The 21064-nt window shown below is 45.0% G+C and overlaps 1 protein-coding gene across 3 annotated transcripts in view; it reads left to right on the top strand.

Moving 5' to 3' along the window:
• LOC118217691 (cGMP-dependent protein kinase 1-like) overlaps window positions 1–21064 on the top strand; it is a 98396-nt gene that overhangs the window by 19239 nt on the left and 58093 nt on the right. For all 3 annotated transcript variants that reach the window (XM_035399650.1, XM_035399651.1, XM_035399649.1), the window contains exon 3: window positions 16739–16852. In XM_035399650.1, the coding sequence (XP_035255541.1) occupies window positions 16739–16852 (114 nt within the window). The remainder of the gene's footprint in view (window positions 1–16738; window positions 16853–21064) is intronic.

The raw sequence follows: 21064 nt of genomic DNA, 5'->3' as shown, positions 1-21064 counted from the left end.
GAGCAAACCCCTGGTGCGGAAAATTACAAAAACTAAAACGGACGGGAGAGCTTTTAAGCTTCGGGGCTCCAACGGTTTGGAATGAGCTTCCGCAGTTCCTGCAAGAAGCCCAAAAAAAAAAGATAATAATGAAAACTCTTGCTTTTTAGCATGAAGACTCAGGGACCCATCAAGGCGTCAAAGATTGCCTTTTTTTAGCCTCTTGCTCAACACCTGTGTCCTGTATCCCACATCCATAGCCTACCTGAGTTGCGTTATTCTTAAACTGCAGCTTTGAAAACCGCTGTCGTCACCAGAATTGTCGCGTGACAAATTGTTCGCGAGTGGCGCAATACAGAAACAGCGGTTTTTCGATGGCTGATTATGATAGCTTCATAAAGCCAGTTGACTCTGCCTGAACAGTGCCCCTCTGGTACAGTGTAAACTCATCTCCCATCCTGTAACTGGACATTTAGCTCTGAAAGGAAAGGAATTCATCACGTATTGTTCAATCAGTACATTGCTACCTATGGTTATTATGGTAGTAATCTAACTAGTATATAGCGGGATTAATTTTCCTAAATCATTAAATTTACATTCTTAGGCTTCTGTTGTACTCGGCAAAACTGGTCTTCGGATTTTGGCATTGTGCTACAACTTCCATTAACCCTCTTGTAAATGTCCCATAGATATCAGAGACAAACACTTTGCGATGAACTATGAGAGCTACTGTCAAGGGAAGCAAAAAAAAAAAGGCTGTGTATACTCTTTAAGGATGACGTTTAAAAGATCGGACCATCATAATGGCATACAGATTGCTTGGCTGACAGGATAAGTACCTGGAGTTCTTCCCACTTTTGTCAGGACCAGTTTGTTTTTAGAAACATTTTGAAAACAAGTGTTTTTTTTCCCGAGCAGGTACCCCGCACATATTCTGGCCGTTTGTATTATATTCTGCAGGTAGTGAAATACATTTAGAAAATTATTTTGGCAAAAACAGCCACCAGAACAGGCCATTCAGCCCAACTAGGTTTGTCATTTACCTGGAGTGTAATGAGTATTCTAACTTGCACCAGAAAACCCTAAGGGGGTCATTACCATGCACTACATGACCTGATGTGTCACCCTGCATGTTAACAGCTTTCAGTGTGAAAAAACAAAGACCTCAAATGGTAAATGGACTGCATTTATATAGCGCTTTTATCCAATTCGCTTTACAATTGATGCCTCTCATTCACCAGAGCAGTTAGGGGTTAGGTGTCTTGCTCAGGGACACTTCGACACGCCCAGAGCGGGGATCGAACCAGCAACCCTCCGACTGCCAGACAACCGCTCTTACCTCCTGAGCTATGTCGCCCCCACATCACTGAGGAATTTACCCGTAATCGACTTCCTACGCCCTGTCGTTATGCAAGTATGTGTTTACAGTTTAGACTAGTAATTGGGGGCAAGTGCCATAATATTACATGGAGCATTATGTGGAGCATAATATTACTGCGAAGCATATATTTGCAGGCAGACGCTGCTTGAGTTCTGTAGCGGGATTACCCAGAATGCACGGCAGCCTCCCTCTGTGCACAGTGCCTCACACAGCACAGAGGGAGGTCCTGGCTCACCAGGTGACTGCACTCTGAGAGGCCACCGCTTTCCCTCGGGGTGTGTGTGTGTGTGTGTGTGACTGTGTATGTGTCTGTGTGACTGTGTGTGTGGCTGTGTGTGTGTGTGAGAGCGAGACAGACAATGTTGTTCAGCTGGCACTGCCTCCTGTATATGGATAAGCAAGACCAAATTCTACCACCCTGCCAGGCTTTTCATTATCCCATACCGTCTACCATCTCCACCCCAGTGTCCTCTACCATCTCCACCCCAGCATCCTCTACCATCTCCACCCCAGCGTCCTCTACCATCTCCACCCCAGCGTCCTCTACCATCTCCACCACAGTGTCCTCTACCATCTCCACCCCAGCGGCGTCCTCTACCATCTCCACCCCAGCGTCCTCTACCATCTCCACCCCAGCGTCCTCTACCATCTCCACCCCAGCGTCCTCTACCATCTCCACCACAGTGTCCTCTACCATCTCCACCCCAGCGTCCTCTACCATCTCCACCACAGTGTCCTCTACCATCTCCACCCCAGCGTCCTCTACCATCTCCACCCCAGCGTCCTCTACCATCTCCACCCCAGCGTCCTCTACCATCTCCACCCCAGCGTCCTCTACCATCTCCACCCCAGCGTCCTCTACCATCTCCACCACAGTGTCCTCTACCATCTCCACCCCAGCGTCCTCTACCATCTCCACCCCAGCGTCCTCTACCATCTCCACCCCAGTGTCCTCTACCATCTCCACCAGCGTCCTCTACCATCTCCACCCCAGCGTCCTCTACCATCTCCACCCCAGCGTCCTCTACCATCTCCACCCCAGCGTCCTCTACCATCTCCACCCCAGCGTCCTCTACCATCTCCACCCCAGTGTCCTCTACCATCTCTCTTTAATTTGCCCATAATTTTGAACCAGAGTGCTGTAGTACTCAGAGTCAACAAACACTCCGAAGACCTTGAGCCATAAGGATTCTCCGTTTTATACCACCCATTTTTGCACAAACACACGGGGATACACACACACACACACACACAAACGTGTGCTGCACAATACCAAGAAAATGCATGAGAGCTGATCATTTGGTACCTGTGTCCTCTCCCCCCTCGTCAGATTTATAGTGCACAGTAAAGACACTGCGACCAGCGTTGTGTCGCCAAGAAGCGCTTACTCTCCGATTTCAGCTAAACGAGACAGAAATCTCAGCTCAGGGGTGTTCCGCAGAGTCCCCGTGTGGCTCGGTGGAATCTTCTCTTACACAGAGAGCCGGGGTAATTGGATCTGCTGAAGGCAGGGAAATGGATTGGCGGTGGACGTCTTTCTCCGTCCCCCCATTGGCGATCACCTTGACCTCCGGATCGCTGCTTTTAGAAACTGTGCAATTCTAATGAGAAAGACGGGAACCAAGCGTGCAACCAAGCGTCTTCGTTTTACAAGACCGATGACCAGCCTTAAAAAAAAAAAAGAGTACGGTTTAGCAGGAAGAGCTTTTTTCATGCTCTTTTAACAGGAAGAGCATGAAGGCAAATTGCATTATTATGCACCTTTCCTTGATTTAATTTTATTTGTGGTTTTTCCAATTTTTGATTCTGAATCTGATGAACACTGCATAAATAATGCATCTGTGGTTGATATATCTGTTGCATGAGTCAGAGATGTTCAGAGAGTGCGCATTTTCTTTTGGTTGGCTCTTCAGCATGCTCACATTTTATGGGTTGTTTTTCCAACCATCCTTAATTGTGAGAAATTATGCGGAAGCAGCATTTTTGATGTAGTCGTGTAATGTATTAATTTATTCACTTTTTTTTAATAAACAGAGATATTGGAGTTATTTTACAGTTCTGAGGAAAAACAACTAAATGTGGAGTGGCTAAGCTTCAAGAAAATGGGAAGAGTTTAACATGAAAACGGTTGGCATTCCTCAGCAATGCAATTAATGTTCACATGATCTGTGGGTATATGGCTACTCAAATTGCAAGGGTTTTGGGGGGATTCATAAACACACAATTGATCGTTTCCCATTTATTGCGCCGTTAATGGCGTCTCTTTCGCCGCAGCGAATCGAGATGAAGCGAAACGGCGCGAAGCTCGGAGAGCGGCAGCAGACCGGAGAGCGGCAGCAGACCGGAGAGCGGCAGCAGACCGGAGCGAGGGGCTGGTTTAATTCAGTCCTGTCGCCGCGGAGCGGACCCAGTGATCCGTAACGTTAGCGCCGAAAGGGAGCGCCTCGATTAAACGCAGCTTGAATTAAACTCTCCGGGGGCTAAAGCGAGAACGTGATCTGGAGTGAGCGTGTGTGAGGGGGGGGGGACCGTGAGTGACGGGGGGGGGGGGGGGGGGGGGGGGGGGGGGGGGGGCGTTTAAGCAGTCCCAGAGCTCGCTTTGACCCCCTGTTGTGCAGACGAGGCCAACGCAAGCTTCCCATTGTGGGATGTGAACTGATGTAACTGCTACACGGCGTGTCACCGATTCTCCTCTGAAGCCACGCTCTGGCAGAGTCTGAAAGCATGTCAGGGCGAACGGTGTCTTTATGGGCGGTGCTCAGTTTTGGATAAGCCATATCAGATTTCCCATAATGCACTGCAGTGGTCACAGATAGGGGCTCCCGCCGAACAGAGAGTATGGCGGTAACGACCAGTAGAACAGCGGCTGATTGTGATTAGTGAATACTTTCTGGCTATCTTCTCACGCTCCACATGTCTATGTTAGCTAGGAAGAAGCCAGAAAGTTTCCACCAATCACTACTGACATTGTTTAATGGTTTGTTACACCAATGCACCTTGTGATTGGTGGGACACTAAACTCCTCCCTGCATTTCTCCAAATGGGTGTGTTTTATGGGGCCTGACTATGTCCACGGTCGTCTTATTGTTGCATTATGCCTATGAAGTGAGGACATCCAGTGTTCAGTTATTTGCACATGCTTTTAAAAGTTCCTAATTGAACCCTATTGGACATTTGCTAGTACATTTTTGAGAGAGAGAAAAAAATCCTCAGCACATACCATGCTCATGCTGTCCTTACACAAGCGTAAGCATTGCCTGATTGAAAGTGTAGCTTAAAGTCAGTAGCTGCCTGTACTGAAAATAAAAAAGCCACTAGAGTCACAGCTTGCTAATTTTCTCATCAGCCAGAAAGAAATGTTTTTAATGCATTCAAATGCGAATTGGCAAAAAACCAATACCCCCCAAAAAAAAAAAAATTAAAATAAATAAATAAATGAGCACACAACCTTCAGAATTCAGATACGGGGGCAGTTCGCTGTCCTCAATTTGCACTCCATTAAAAAAGAATAACAGCTGAGAGAATGAGAGGAGAGATGGAGGAGGTGGTGGGGACTAAGGTAGCTGCTAACGCCTCATCTCCCAACCAGGGCATTCGAGGGCCACTTTCTCCACAACCCTTCGCACCAGTCTCCGTACGATGCTGGCTTTTCGATGTTGAGTTTACACGGAGGACAAAAAGTGAAGGAAATCTTGCACTAAATCGTTTGAATTGAAGAGCTACTGAACCTGTTGTTAATGTGAAGTTTCTCGCGACACTCCAGCGGGTGATAAAGCTGTGGAAACCCCTCGCACGTTGCAGGTAACCTCACCTCACGATGAGACCACGCGATTAATCAGCAAATGCCTCCCAGGTGTGCAAAGAAAACAAATCATTTTCTCTCTTTTTTGTTTTTCTCTCTCTCTAGAAGAATCACACAGAGAACATCTCACCTTCATTATTATGCAAGTTCCAGGTTTGCTTAGACACTTAAGTAAATATTGATTTGTATACTGCGTTTAGGTTAAGCTCGCGTAGACCTCATGATTCATTTTGTGAGATATCGGGGGAAGCGTTTTACTCTGGAAACTGTGTGGGGAAGGGAGACCCCGCGATTGTGGCGGGTTGGGGGGGGGGGGGGGGGGGGGGGGGGTGTGGGGTCTCTGAGGAACTTTGGGGTGCAGGAAGAGCCTTCTCTCCAGCTGGATAAGCTCCCTTCCCTAGCAACCGCAAGCAGCGACTGTGCGTGGGTGTCTCAGACAGAGCTGAGGTTAATCCCCCCTGATGCAGTGAGCTGAAAATCCTGAAATGAGTGTGTGTGTGTGTGTGTGTGTGTGTGTGTGTGTGTGTGTACTCACCTGAGAGGCAGTGTGGGTGGAGCTAAGGTCAGTGTCTGAGGCCTTTAGCCCCGCCTCCTTTCAGGTCACTCCTTAGTTTTGTGTGTCCGTTTACATGTCACCCCACCTTACCCATTTCTGTGTACAGACCGGAGTTCTGTCCTCAGTCTGTGTGTACCTGCACACCTTAGTACTGCCCTGGCATCTGTGTTCTGTGCGATGACCTTCACTGAGGAAAGAGAGTTCAGTCAATGCACGTAAAACATTTCGAGTTTTTCTAACGACGTCCTTCAGATCTTGGCTGCCCTGCTTAAGTGAAGGGATTGAATTTCCCCGAGTGAAGACACAGAGACGTGATCGAGCAGATCTCCCCGTTTGCTCGTGAATCTGCAGATAATCAGACTCGCAGGTTCTCCTACTGGTGCAGAGAAAATGGGGGCCATTACCGTGGGTAAGCATGGACCTCAGGATTCAAATGGACACATGCAGTCCCCTCCATAGGTGACACCAGCGTGATGTCATACAGTATAACTGTCATTTAGCCTAGCAGAGGGTAAAAGCCACTGATTGGTGGGTGGGGGGGGTTTAAGTCCTTACATAAAACCTCAGATGTAATTTGAAGGAATTTTAAGGTTTACCAGGGATTACGTGACACTTGTGCCGCACATCAATTAGTAGCTCTTTTAGTGAAGGCATTGATTTTCCAGCTTGGCTTTTCTTTATTTACTACAAAGACATGCTCAAATCATGCTTAATAGAAGACTGAAAGCTAATCCCATTCAAAAGCTGGAAAAAGAAACAATTTCTGAAGACTGAAGTCTCAATTAAACTGACTGACAAATGCATACAGAAACCGCCATTTATATTAACTTCAGTTCGTATTAACATGTCTGTTCAAGTTAGTTTGAAACTGGTGTGTTATCTATGGAAATGCTGATTGTTTCGCTCTTTGTAATGATGGCTATTCCTTTCATTCAATAATGTTTTGTTTATGAATTGATTGCTGCAGTCCAATCTACTTACCGGTCATTCATTTTCTTAAGGAGATTATATAGGACTATTAATATTCCTTGTTGTGAAAGCGGCACCGATGATCGCTTGACGGGGAAATGTTCACTTCCATCCTTCTTTTTCAATTTCACTTATCCACTTGAGCGCTGACCTGCACATGCCATGATAAACAAATTATTTTTGCTAGATAGACCCCAGTGTCTTAATTTCCTCGTGTGCAGACAGCATCTTTCTTTTTTAATGTGCAATTACCTGGCTTCACGCACCTGCCATAAAGAACTTTTTTAAATTTTTTATTTAGTGCAAAATGACGTTCTGCAGTTCTGCAGAGCCCCGTTAGATAATTGGATCTCTGAAGTATTTGCGCACACAGGGTTGGGCTGTAATGAGCTTTCACCCTTAAACGTGAGTCTTAGGCCATTTTCGGAAGTGTGTAGTCATCCTGAAACTGTATTATTGCTTTGTTCTTATTTTAGCAAATCTTAGGATGAGAATCCATATCAATATCATATTCAGACTCTGACGACTTTTTTTCCTTTCCTTCTCATGACTATTTAAGAATGCATTCGTTGTGCGTTTGGTCTTGCCTAGTCCGTGTGCACGGGCATTTGTGAGAGAGATGGCGTAAAATGTTTGCTCAAATCAACCTTTGTAATGAGAATTCGCCGCGGTGCAAATGTTCCTTCACGGTGATTTTGACAAAAGATTAAAAGCAGAACATTATACCCTGCATTTGCATTTTCATTGCTATGCTGAGATGTTCCAAGAGCAGGCTAAAAGCCAAAGCAAGCACTTGTGCACTTAGTGGCTGCAGCATAGTGTAATGGGTAAGCGACTGGTCTCGATTCCCGGGTTCGCCATTTGAGCAAGGTACTTAAGCCTGCATTGCTTCAGTACATATCCAGCTGCATAAATGGATGTAATGTAAATGCTGTGTAGAATGTTGTGGGAGTCGTTCTGGATAAGAGCGTCTGCTAAATGCCTGTAAGGTAATGCAGTGCACTTCGTGGCACTTGCATCTCTTCTGTGACTATGCAACTTTGCAATTATACGTAAACAGGGATCCGATTTTGTATCATGCTAAATTCTGTGTTCATTTAAGCTTCCTGATCTTTAAATGCATTGCAACTTTCCCTTTTACTCCTTCCCCAGTTTAATCATGAATGCAATCAATCGGGAAAAATGCTTGATAACACTCACATGATCACATGACAGAAATGCACAGGAACCTTAAATTCATGGACAACACCCCAAATTTTACTGCAAACTAAGTATATGTCAGTCATTTTCAGGTATGAGAAATTTCATGTTAAAATGATTACGCTCTCGGCTGAGTTTACCGTAAAGTTGATATAGCTGTTTTCAGGAGTCATCACCGTGTTGGCTTGTGACGACTTTTTGGTCAAAATGCGATTTTTACCACGGACATACAAAACTTGAAGTGGTCAAGTTTTAATTAATTAATTTATTAGTCTCAGAAAACATTAGATTGTCAATATTTTGACAAGAAAATGATTGCAATGCATATTATCATGGGAAAAAAATAAACATTTTTTCCCAATCAATTTTTTTTTTTTCCATGGACACAGACAAGTCTTGCCACGGACACGTTTGTCCGACACGTTTGTCCGACACGTTGATGACCGCTGGCTGTTTTGGTTTTTAATTTTCTTTTTCCAGGGCCTTCCTTAAGGGGATTTCAGGCTTAATAAGGAGTAATGAAACTCTGCTTTAGTATAGCTTTAGCTTTAGTATAGCTAATAATTCAAAATGATTGCAATGAGGAGAGATAAAGACTTTGCAGATTACAACCAAGAGGAATGTTCAAATAATGATCATAATGATCATCCTGAATTGACAACCAGTCCTGAACTGATTAGATAAGGGCTGCCCAACCCTGTTGCTGGAGCTCTACCATCCACTAGGTTTTCATTTCAATCCTAATTTAGTAGGACCAAGATCCCCAATGAGATCTTTGGCTGTTGAATGAGGTGTGCTTTTGTTAGGGCTTGAGTTAAAACCTACAGGATGGTAGATCTCCTTGAACGGGATTGGGCGGCCATGCTCTAGCTGTTGAATGAAGTGAGCTTTATTAAGGGTGGAGTGAAAGCCTACAGGACAGTAGATCTTCAGGAACAGGGTTGGGCAGCCCTGCTCTAGCTGTTGAATGAGGTGTGCTTTGTTAAGGGTGGAGTGAAAGCCTACAGGACGGTAGATCTCCAGGAACAGGGTTGGGCAGCCCCTGCTCTAGCTGTTGAATGAAGTGAGCTTTATTAAGGGTGGAGTGAAAGCCTACAGGACGGTAGATCTCCAGGAACAGGGTTGGGCAGCCCTGGATTAGATGGTCTGTTAAATTAACTCTACCTCGTTTGTCCCCATGAACCCGCACCCTGAGCCGCCCAGAGGAGGATCATGGGAGTCTAGTCCCTCCCAAGGTTTCTTTCTACATGTCATCCAGGGACTTTTTCCACTGGGCACTGTCACCTTTGGGTTTGCTCTGTGGGGCTTAAGTCAGGTTAGACTGTGAAGCACACGGTGACAAGTTCTTTTGTAAAATGAGTTATGCATAAAAGAAATGACTGATAAAGGGAGTGGTGATAATTAACTGGTGACTAAAGATCCATCTTTGCTATCATTCATGAGCTGTAATGGGACTATGAATATAAATCCATTTTACATAACAGCTAACACAGGACTCCAGCCCTTGTTGCAGTGTAATTAGCTAGTCATTAGAAATCTAAGGACCGTGCATTAAGGTCACAAAAAGCACTGAACAGATTTTTTTTTTAATTTTTTTTTTTTTTTAAATGGTGCCTGAAGTAACAGGTCTTCAGCCAGAGAATAATCACATCATTACATTGCCTACGTTAGAATAACTTCCTGTTCTTTCTTTTTTCTTGTTAATTTCTTTTCATTACCACCCCAGTGTGTGTGTGTGTGTGTGTGTGTCTGTCTCTTTGAATGCTGAGCATATGAATCTTTTTCATTTGAGTTGTACAGGCTGAGATGAAAAGGTGGACCTGATGCTTGAAAAGGGGCCTAGAAAAAAAGGCTTAATTTAAAAGGGAAGAAAAGCCATTTTTACCTTTGAAAAGATACATAAGGATATAAAAAAGCAATTGATGGACATACTGGGGTGACATTAACATTTCCACCCTGTTATGTGTCTCTCAGTGGATTAGATCCCTGTGTGTTAGGCAGGATTCTAGTGGAGTTTCTGATGAGGGAGCTGCTTATTTTGGGGGAGTTTTGCCCTGCTCTGATGTTGCATCCGATGGCTCACAAAGGCAGTTAATGGCCTGATAACTTACTTTTAATTGCTAGACTGGGAGTTAAAGGAGTTCTCTTAATGTGAATTCATAGCTGGCTCAAACATTTAATGCAAAGAGCCACAGTAAGCAGGGCTGATGGCTGGTCTGGGCAGGGTGTTGTGGGAAGTGTAGTCCTCCAAATCATCTATTTATTAGGAAGCTAAAAGGTTACGTTTACCAGGGGGGTGAACGAGAGGAGAAGGAGTTGAAAGTCACCAGTAAGAAAATTGGAATACTGGGGAAAAAAGCCATCATGGAAACAGCAGGTCCTTCTCTCAAATGGCCTCCGTTTGCCCATGCTGTTGGTCAGTGACTCTTCCAAACAGGTGGACTGCATGTTAGCTGTAGCTGTAAACCAATGGAAACAAGCTATCCTGGGCCCTCTTTCACAAAGCAGGATTACCAAGTCAGCAGGATAACTGCACTGAGTAAAAAGCTGGATCCCTCCCAAATCTGGAACGTGGACTAAAATGAAGAGCTGTTCTGGGTTTTACTCAGTGCAGTTATCCCCCTAACTCAATATTCCTGCTCAATAATCAGTAATCCCCCCCCCACCCCCCCCCCCCCCCCCGCCCCCCCCCCCCCACAGGTCTCTGTTTCCTGAAAACCGGTTCCAGGTCCCCGTAATAACCACGCTTAAAACGATTTTCAAAATTGTATTTCTCCGCCCCGTCTGATCTTCTGCACCTGGCAGTAAAGTAAAACAGCAACGAGGACGAGGTCTGGGCGAAGCACACGCAAAGGTCTCCGTCATTTTTATAATCGCATATCGCTACGGCGAGTCTCAGAAATGGGGTCCTGTGGCGTTGTGGCGCGAGCTGCAGATCTGCGATCGGAAGACTGTCAGACAGTGAACTCCTGGGTGGGAGGGGGCGTGGGGGGTGGGGGGTGGGGGGTGGGGGGGGTGCTGCTAATACATCCCTGGAGCAGGGTATTTAACCTGATCCGCTTCAGCACATACCCCAGCCGCATGACTGGGTGATACGGCTGATGCAGGCTGAGCTAGTCACCTGGGATAAGCAGATAGAGAATAATAACCCCATTATTGCAATTAGACTCTGAACAAAATGGCTGCTATTGCTTTCAAGGTCAGTTGGGTCTAATTCACTGATAGATTGTCCAGCCATTGTCATTTACCTCTGAGAATAGCCACTACTTTTATGAGAAGTCGGGAAGGTTCTCTGCCTCAGAGAGCTCACACATTCACCCTTCACATCTTCATGCCAGGAAATGGGTGAGAAGGTAAACAGTAGCCGTGTAGTATCGTATGCAGTTTGCTCTCAAAATTAAAATGGGAGTTGTGTTTGCTGCTTGTTAGCTTTGTAAAAAAATAAATAATAACATAATAAAATTTAATAAAATCCCTCTAACTCTGTGGCAACATTTCAGGTAAAATTGAAAACCTGATGTTCTCATTAAATTACATTAGGTCACACGGTGTTTTGAATAAACTTTATTAGTCACAGAGCGCTGAACCACATACAATGAAGCACTCGTGGCAGGTGCGGAGTGCTTCACTAGCTGGCTCAACAGGTGCGGAGACACAGCATAACAAGCACAGGGACAGGTAACTGTTGGTGTGCTAACTCCAGTGTTTATTGTTGTAGCCTGGGCTAAGGTGCTAGCGTACAACCTGATGGAGCACTGAGATTATGGGGGCTGCTTGTGCTTGTGACCAGCTGCTGTGCTGTCCATTAATTAGAGGACTTACCCTTCACGGAAGTGCACAGACATGCCATCTCCATAATGAAAGACGCCCATCTCGCTTCAAGTGATAGCATCTCAAAAATATAAGCAAGCAAAGGATGATGCAAGCTTTTCATACGTCAAGCTCAAAAATGGAGATTTTATTTTAAATTTCTGTTTTATTTTTTATGATTCTGATGGATAGATGCTTGAGTGAAAAAAGGAACCCTTTTTCCCTTTACACGGACACTTCTTTAACACGGACAGACCCTGGACAGGGGAGGGAAGCGTGCTCTGATAAAGCACAAGGCTCACAGGCAGCCTGGAGGGGAGCCTCTGTGCTGTATCCCTGTCTGGGGCAGGAGGAGCCTCTGTGCTGTACTCCTGTCTGGGGCAGGAGGAGCCTCTGTGCTGTACTCCAGTCTGGGGCAGGAGGAGCCTCTGTGCTGTACTCCTGTCTGGGGCAGGAGGAGCCTCTGTGCTGTACTCCTGTCTGGGGCAGGAGGAGCCTCTGTGCTGTACTCCTGTCTGGGGCAGGAGGAGCCTCTGTGCTGTACTCCTGTCTGGGGCAGGAGGAGCCTCTGTGCTGTATTCCAGTCAGGCTCACGGTGCACCCCTAGGCCAGCTGGAGTGGAGGCGTCCAGCTGGGACAGGTGATCTGTTCGGAGCGGCTCGTAAGCGGCCTAGCGACGCGGGCACCCTGAGGTTACTTACCGCATGCAGTGCACAAAATAAACAAGGACAGGCTAGTGAGTGACCCCCAGGCCCCTGGGTCTGTGCTACTGTTGGCCACCAAATGTCAGGATCACATTCAGAAACTAAACACGCACAGAAAAAAAAAAACTCAAATTCAAGGTTACAGCAAATCAGGCGAGCGAGATGGCACAGGTCCGCATCGCAGGGGGAATAAACACAGTTGCACCCTTTGCAGGGATGAGAAATTTAAAATACAGAGTTCTACATCCCACTCAGGACAGAAGTCACTTGAGGAGAAGCATAATTATATGTTGCTTTCAAAAGAAATGTTTCTGTCTGGTTGTTGGATTTTACATTTCTGGCTTCAGCTTTCAAAACTGTTTTCCCTTTCTGAGTCTTATTCATAGACCTGTCTCATCTCTGCATAGCAGCATTCAAATTGTTGCTTTGCAATGTATTTAAAGTGGCCCTTTTCTCCGTAAAGCACCACACGACTGGAGTAATAATACAGAAAGAGTTTTAACAGGTACCGTTGTATCCACAGGTGTTTTAAAGCCATTGCACAAACTACACTAGCATGTAATTGTTTTATATGTTAAGACGCCATTGTTCTTATGAGTTTCTGAAGCTTCTGATTTTTTCCCCTCTTTTTTGTATCTGTATGTTTTATGCATGTATGATTGCAATATTGGTCAGGTCTCTTGAAAAAAAGAGACTCTTACCTCTTCTTGATGAATGACTGAATAAAATGAGCAGGCTCTGTCAGTATGAAAGAACTTGAAATGTGACAAAAGGCATCACTGTTTCCACTTCTGGAAGCGTCAGGTAAAATGCAGGCCTGACATGAGCAGAGGTGCTTCACACACACCTGGCACAGGTAGCCTGCCAGTCAGCCGGGGGTCTCTCTGGCACGAAACGACAACAACATCCTTGAATTACTTGGCAACTGGCAAACTCGCACAACTTAACAGAAAAACGCATGCTTTTAAAAGCAAACCAATGTTAAGGATGATTTCTGAATGAATCTGGGTTTGGCATCATTTTAAGCACATTAACACCCCTTAAAATCCACTGAGACCTTCAGGGCTTTTGGTAAGAATCCATCCTGTCTTAAATAAACCCCATTTTCTTAAACTATGCAGTAAAGACATGATTCAAAGCTTGAAATTAAGAGCACATTGGTACCAAAATGACTAAATCCCTTGACCGTACGGGAGGGTTATAGCATTATATAGAGAGTTATAGCACTGCATCCTGAATCAATGACAGATAAAAGCAATAATTTAAGAGTTATTCTTCGACGGCGTGTCTAATTTAATGGCCGTTGGGCTTTAAGGACTTAGTGTGTGCACACACTCACACTTCTGTGTGAGTGTGTGCCACTCATTTGTGAAGTTAGATTACACAGTTTGATTTGGAAATATGTGATCATTTGAAATAATAATCTAGGGTGCCGTTGTATCATTATGAATTATAGTCATGGACCCGTGCTGCTGTACATACCACTGTTTAATGAGAAATGCTAACAGTTCCCATGGAAGTAATTACTTACAATATATCAGATGAATAGATCTCAACTGCAAACCACACACATGCTGTTTTTTTTTTTTTTTGCTGGTGACAGATTGATTCTTCCATTTTTACCGGCAGATGGCTCTCGCCTTGCCTACTAGTCATAGCCCCCCCCCCCCCCCACCTCCCCTCCCTCGAGGGGGTTGGTGCCCAGCAGCTGGAGGGGTGCACTGGAGGAGGGAGTGTGTGAATGAAGTCACCCCTCCTGTGTGGCCCTAGTCATTGCCTCTGTCTCTAGTGCTCCTGGATTCCTGTGATAAACCCATCAAATATAAAAGGCGCGTGAGCCTTGGTGAACAAGTCCAGGCCACCCTGCCCTCTCTTCATTCAGGAGGGAATGAGGCTGTTGCTTGGCTTTTTCTTCTTGGAACACGCGTTCTCAGACTCAGACCATGGAGAAGCCCTGTGTACGCTGACTGTAATTTTAGAGCCACAGCTTTAACCCTTTGAAGAGGAGGTTCTTTTTTAAAAGTTCTAAATCAGCGTTCTAGAACTCTGTAGCTTTCAAACCACCAGCAGTGAGTGTGACGTCAGCATTAGAATGTTCTTAGCGGAACATTCTAATCACGTGTTTGTGACCTCACTCCTTAGAGGGCTGAGCCCCGCACTGTAAGAAGTTCTCAATTCTTAGACACCTTTGGTGTCTGATGAGAACACTGGGCGCTGCTTCATAATGTCTATTGATTCACCCTCTTCAGGCTAATGTGATGTCGGAAGACATTTTATCCATGCTGCTGCCCAGCATGGATAAAAGTTCCTTATTCTCATCTCAGGGCTTTCAAACAGTCAGATAAACTAAATGCCCTTCATTTAATATCATGCAGGGTACATGATTCCAGAAAAAAAAGAAAACAAGTGACTGTTTTTAATTGATTAAATTAGACTTGCAGGTTGAGGCAGTGGGGGTTCTGCTAAACTGCTGAAAGTGTTGTCACTTTGTATTTTTCTTGAATCTTAAAAATTGAGTTAAAAGCCAAAGCGCAGGAAAATGGTAATGAGCCAAACCTTGTTGTTTGTGAGTTGTATTAATTATTAAATGGTAAATGGACTGCATTTATATAGCGCTTTTATCCAAAGCGCTTTACAATTGATGCCTCTCATTCGCCAGAGCAGTTAGGGGTTAGGTGTCTTGCTCAAGGACACTTCGACACGCCCAGAGCGGGGTTTGAACCGGCAACCCTCCGACTGCCAGACAATCGGTCTTACCTCCTGAACTATGTCACCCCAGATTCCTTATTAAAGGAATTAATTATGCAAGAGTTTAAGCGCATGTTTTCAACCACTCCAATTTATCAGGAGACTGGCCATCACAAAAGCCAACCTCCATAGCGGGGCCCCTGGACCGAGTGAACACATGTTTTAGCCTAGCCCTGCCCAACTCTGCCCAATCCTACTAATGAGCTGTTCAGTGAGATCTCTGGTGGGCAGCCCTGCTCTAGCTGTTGAATGAGGTGTGCTATGTTAGGGTTGGAGTGAAACCCTACAGGACGGTAGGTCTCCAGGAACAGGGTTGGGCAGCCCTGCTCTAGCTGTTGGATGAGGTGTGCTATGTTAGGGTTGGAGTGAAAACCTACAGGATGGTAGATCTCCAGGAACAGGGTTGGGCAGCCCCGCTTTAGGCAAAGCATGTCCCACATATTTCTCAGTCTTGGAAAAAATACCAAGCCTGGGGAAATGCAACAGGTAAAGCACTCTCCATTTAAATGAGAAAAGTAAAAAACTAACAAACCATGAAACACGACCATGTTCCAAGGCAATGCACCTTGGACATAAGCATATTTTTGAGGCATGGGTTTCTGCTGGCGATTACATATTTTTCTCCCATACACCAAAACCAAAGATTGATATTGGCAGTGAACGGTTTTAACGCCATTTCGAGTATGAACACCAAAATGGAACACCTTCCTTACACCATTTCTGGCTCACCAGTCTCCAAAAAAGTGGAGTGAACCAAAACATGAAAACAAAAAAGATAAACGCTTTAGAAGGATACTAATGTCCATAGGTGATTTCAGAAGAAACAGGTAAAAAAAAAAAAAAAATCACAACTGAGCAATGTGAAAAACATACAAAAAAAAATGACTAAATAGAATATTATTGCAATGTTTTTTAAGCAAAATGCCTGCATTTAAAAATACTTTTCTTCCAGCAGTGAAGCGGCACCGTATTCTGAGTTTAGAGGGAGAAATTACTCATTGGAAGAATAATTTATCTGGTGCTCAGTGTGAGCTGTCATTTCTCACGGCAGGCAGGGAAGGGCCTTAACTTGTTTGTAAATGGTTGTCTACGGGGGCGTGAGTGTGTCTGTCGGGCACAGCACACCCGTCACTGGCAGCAAAGCTTGCTTTTAAAAAAAAATTTTTTTTTTTTTAACAATTTATTTATTTTTTGGATCCCCTTTCTAATTTTTTTGAAAACCTGAATTTATTTTTTTTTTTGTGTCGTGACTCAGTCCCACCCGCCAGACCTCGTCTTTCTCTGTGGGTGGGGCGCCTGGGGTGGGGCGCCTGGGGTCGGGACGCGTGCGTCTGTGGCCAGTCCTGTCCAGGCTCCTCGCTTGTGCAAATCCTCCCAAACGGGCGTCTGTGCTGGAGAACCGGTACACTCTTCCTGGCGAGCTCGGGGCGTCTAAATGCGCTGTGGCGTAATGACGCTGGACTTCACATCAAAGCACGTATGCGCCCGTGCTGCCTGCAGTAGCACTCCCGGACTGTGGGAGCAGAGCTCTGGGGTCAGGGCTGGTTATTAAGGAGCGGAAATGAGTTTTTGTTGTGTGTCGTTTCCAGACGGGAAAGTGGAGGTGACGAAGGAGGGCATGAAGCTGTGCACCATGGGTCCAGGGAAGGTGTTCGGGGAGCTGGCCATCCTCTACAACTGCACCAGGACCGCCACGGTCAAGAGTGAGTCTCCCAAAAAACAAGCTCCCCCCCCCCCCCCCCAAAATCACTCAGTGTTTATTATTTTATATAATGCAGTTTGCAGACATTACATTTAGGTGTTACATCTGAAGCTCTGATCTGATTTGCACATTTTACAGTTTAGACACTGTAATCCATGTATGATGCTAGATAATTGCTCAAGCGATTCTGTTTAAATGCCTTGGCTCCCATTCCATGGAACCTGCAAGCAACCTGTAAGTTACAAGATTGTAAGTTACAAACTGCCTGCCAGATTTGAGAAATTGTATTTCACTTCAGCCAAATTAATTGGTATTCAGTTGGTGAACTGAAAAGCATTCAAAATGTTCCATTAGGATTTCTCACCTAACGAGTTGAACCATTTTCGGAAAAATATTTCCCAAACTGTGTGCATTTTCCACTTCACACATGGACATTTTACAGAGGGTGCTTTACAGTACAAGGGGGTGGGGGGTGGTGTGGCCTCTTAATGGTGTGCTGTTAATGTGCCTTGCCATCGCTTCCATTTTCTTTCATTCTCTTGTCTCAAAGCCAATCATTTAAAAATACTTAAAAAAATAAAATAAATAAATAAATAAAAGAAAATAAGTGACTTTATGACTTATTACTGAGTCACAGGAGAGTCACAGTGATAAATTATTCATTTGGTATTACCTCGAGCTTCAGTGTCTAGGGCTCGTTATTCCTTTGCCAAGGTCGTACTGTAATGCTCCAGTGCACATGTACTTCTTTAGGGAGGACATTTTCCTCAGTACCACCTGTTTCATATTACATAAGACGCATTTCTACATTTGTGCTTTCATGATCTTCAGTCCAGAGGAAACAGAGATGCTGGCAGTGGAAATGGTGTTAAAAAAAAAATAAAAAAAAACCAAAGAAAAACAAATTAAATTTGTGTGTAGTCCAAGCAGCCATTTTGTCTGAGAACATCAGCAGCTGTTTCAGTGCGGGGGATGAAACTAATGAGAACAGTGCCTGTGTCCTGGGTGTTTTTATAACCCGTAATCATTCATCACTTAACCCATCATTTGATTTATTAATCAAATATTTTTAACCAAATTAGCGTCCACGCTATAGAGGATTTTTTATTTTTAAATTTATTTCAAAATGCATGGGGTATACGCTTGCATGCTGTATCTGGCAAGTTTCTCTTATTTATTTGCGCGTTGAAAAGTGTGAACATTTTGGTCGGCTGACATGTTAGCGCTTTTAAAATGTGTCAGTAATTAAGCGAAACTGGTAAGGTACACAATGTGCTGAAGTTTTTAAAAACGTTTTTTTTTTTTTTTTTTTAATTAAGAAATCATCCCAAACCACCTGTGGGTGAATTTGGCAGGCGTGAAAACATCCGCAAACCTGAACACTGAAAGTTACTGAACAGTATAATGTAAAAGTAATGGCTGAAAAGCTAATGCCTCCAAGATATGTTGCTTTTTTAAAAACAGTTCTTGCAGAGAAACAAATACAGTAATAACACCATAATGTTGTTTCACATGGCCAAGATAGCAGTCACACATCGCCTACGGACAGAAATCTGTGCGTAGGTTTCCCCAACCTTGAGTTTTTACCGATTGCTGAGACCGTGATCTAAATTCAAAATCAACATTCACTCTTAATTTGGACTTACTGTACAGATTAATGCTGTTTTCAACTTCGGTTTCTTTCTCTTCAAACACAACTCGGCAAGTAAATTTTTTTGCCGATCGCTCAAACTTGCCCAAACTAAGTTTGTGTCAACCGGGGGGGAAGTCATGTGGGCGCAAGGTGATCCTGCAGGACGGGGCACAGGCTGCGATTGTGGGAAGGGGTTCGCAGAGATACAGCTTGCTGTCAGGTGGAGGGAACTAGACATTTTATTTTACGTTGACCTAATTAGTCGCGCCTGACGCCTCCCACGAGCTGCCTTCATGATTTTTGCATTAGACGCCCTGCTGACTCCGCGCTGTGAGGATCTCGGCGGAGAGGCGGGCCTCGGTTGCTGCGAGCCGGTCGGGCCTGTCGCCTTATCTGTTCGCTGGCGCGCTCTTTTCCGAGTATCACGGTTGCCATGGAGATGGGTCCATTCCGACTGTTCGCACTGAACCTCGGGGGGGGAAACGCGGCTTCTCCCGCCGTACGTCTCCCCGCACGCACGCAGTCGAGCACCTCGGTGAAAACAGGACACGGTTAGCGACGCGTTTACACCGGTAACACTCCGGTAAAAGTGGACTGCCAGTGACTGGGGTCAGTGTGTGTTTGCGCCCGGGCAGCGCAGCCCGCCTTTGCTGGTGAAGTGCGCACGACCTCTGCCCTGGGAACAGGGAACGGGGACGGCGCGGACCGCCTTCGCACGCCTCGGAAAAAACGTAATGAGAAAAGCAGCGGGTTCTGGGAGAGCCGTGGAGCAGGCAGTGAGCCGGCTGACTGTCGAGTTCCCCCCGTGTGGGCGAGGGTTCGATCCCCCGCCATGGCACACACGCAGCTGGGCTCCCTCCAGAAAAAACAAAAACCAAAACTGAAATCTCTTGCAAAATAAATCAAAACTGCTTGTACATCACAGTAAAATTAACTACAAAATTTTTTTATGTTTAATAAAATTTTATATTTTTATTTTTCTCCAACATTCCTCTCACTCTCCTCTTGTCTGAATGTTCTCAGTTTTTGTACAATATATGTCTGAAAAAGATGAGTGACTGAAAATGATCAGCAGGATAAGGATGAATTTTGGAACGTGTTGCTTTCACAGCTGGGGGTACGGGGGTACGGGGGTATGGGGGCGGGTAGCACAGTCATGGCCATTGCCCGGTGCGAAGCGTGAGATTACAGAATAACAAAGACACCCGAAGTGTGTCTGTTAATCGGGTGATTACAGCAGCGTTTCAGGAGCGGACTCAAAGACCGCAGCTGAGTGTCTATGAAGCCTGCAGGCAAATTGAAGCAAATTGCTGCGCTCTTAGACATCCCTGAATGCATTTATTTTTTTCCTTAGTTTGAGAAGAGTTCTCTGAGGAAACCAAGCATCTTCGCTGTCCTGAACATCGGTTCTCTGTCATGCGTACTCCTTATTGCAGTATCTGAAATGGCATTAATTAGCTTCTTTAGGCTGGGTGTGCTTAATGGGTAATTCCAACCACAAAAACAGGTGATCAGCAGGGTAAGGAAGTGGTTCAGTCAGTTAAGGCTCCACGATCATCGCCCTCTAGTGACCCCTGCTGGTCGGTCGGTCAAGCGCCCGTGGACTGCAGGCGAAAGCCGCATATGACAGGTCTTACTGACTCCACTCTGCATGAGCCTGTCCAACAAGATTTCACTGTATCGGAGGCTTTTGGAGACGTCTTTGGAGATTATTTAAAATCTCCCTTTCAGGGGAGTGCTGTAGGCCCTGTGTGTATAATACTGTACATTGTTCTGCACCAGCTGGAAATCAAGAGCTGGAACCCGGACTGCTTGTCCAGAGAACTTTTGGAACTTTTCTTATTAACTTCACAAAGAGAAGCATTGGCCTCCACTTTAATAGAATTGCAGCAGGTGTTCTGGCTCAAAATGACTGCTGGCCAGTGAAGAATAGGGGGATGGGGTGTCACCAGTAAAGAACAGCACAGTCAGTAGTTATACCAGGTAAAACGTAGTACAAATGATGTAATACGACTCAGTGTACAATTCAGATTATGCATATTGTTTTAAATGGAAACAGAGGATCAGTGGCCATTTAAAATGAATAGTATGTTGGAGGTTTTTTTTTTTTTTAATGGAAATTATATGGAGAGTGCAGTGGGTTTCTAAAAATGCATGTGGTGCGTCTGATGGCTCTTCCGAAAATGGCATCTTGTCATGTCATTTGCTTTCATAATGATAATATAGGTGGAGGCCTCTAGATATGAATTATGATTTTGTTGTGCTGCTGCAGAACTACTCTAGCAGAAAACAGGCTGTTGTGTAGAGAGCGAAAGAGAGACAGAAAGCAAGAGAGAGAAATACAGGGAGCGAAAGAGAGACAGAAAGCAAAAGGAAGAAATACAGGGAGCGAAAGAGAGATTTTGTATCCGCTGTTCTCCAAATTCTTATTCTTAGAATTCTCCAAGTTCTTTTTGTTTTGTCAGATTCTGAATTCTGATTCAGGTTTTCAGTTGTGTCTGTGTTGATTAGAGGGAGTAGAGAGAGAGTGAGAGACAGAGAGAGAGAGAGAGGGGCCTTAAAGTGAATGCAGGTTTCATC

Source organism: Anguilla anguilla, chromosome 18 (genome assembly GCF_013347855.1).
Source record: "Anguilla anguilla isolate fAngAng1 chromosome 18, fAngAng1.pri, whole genome shotgun sequence".
NCBI classification, from domain to species: Eukaryota; Metazoa; Chordata; class Actinopteri; order Anguilliformes; family Anguillidae; genus Anguilla; species Anguilla anguilla.
Note: the sequence above shows the minus strand (reverse complement) of the source record. Positions and strands in the feature narration are given on the sequence as shown.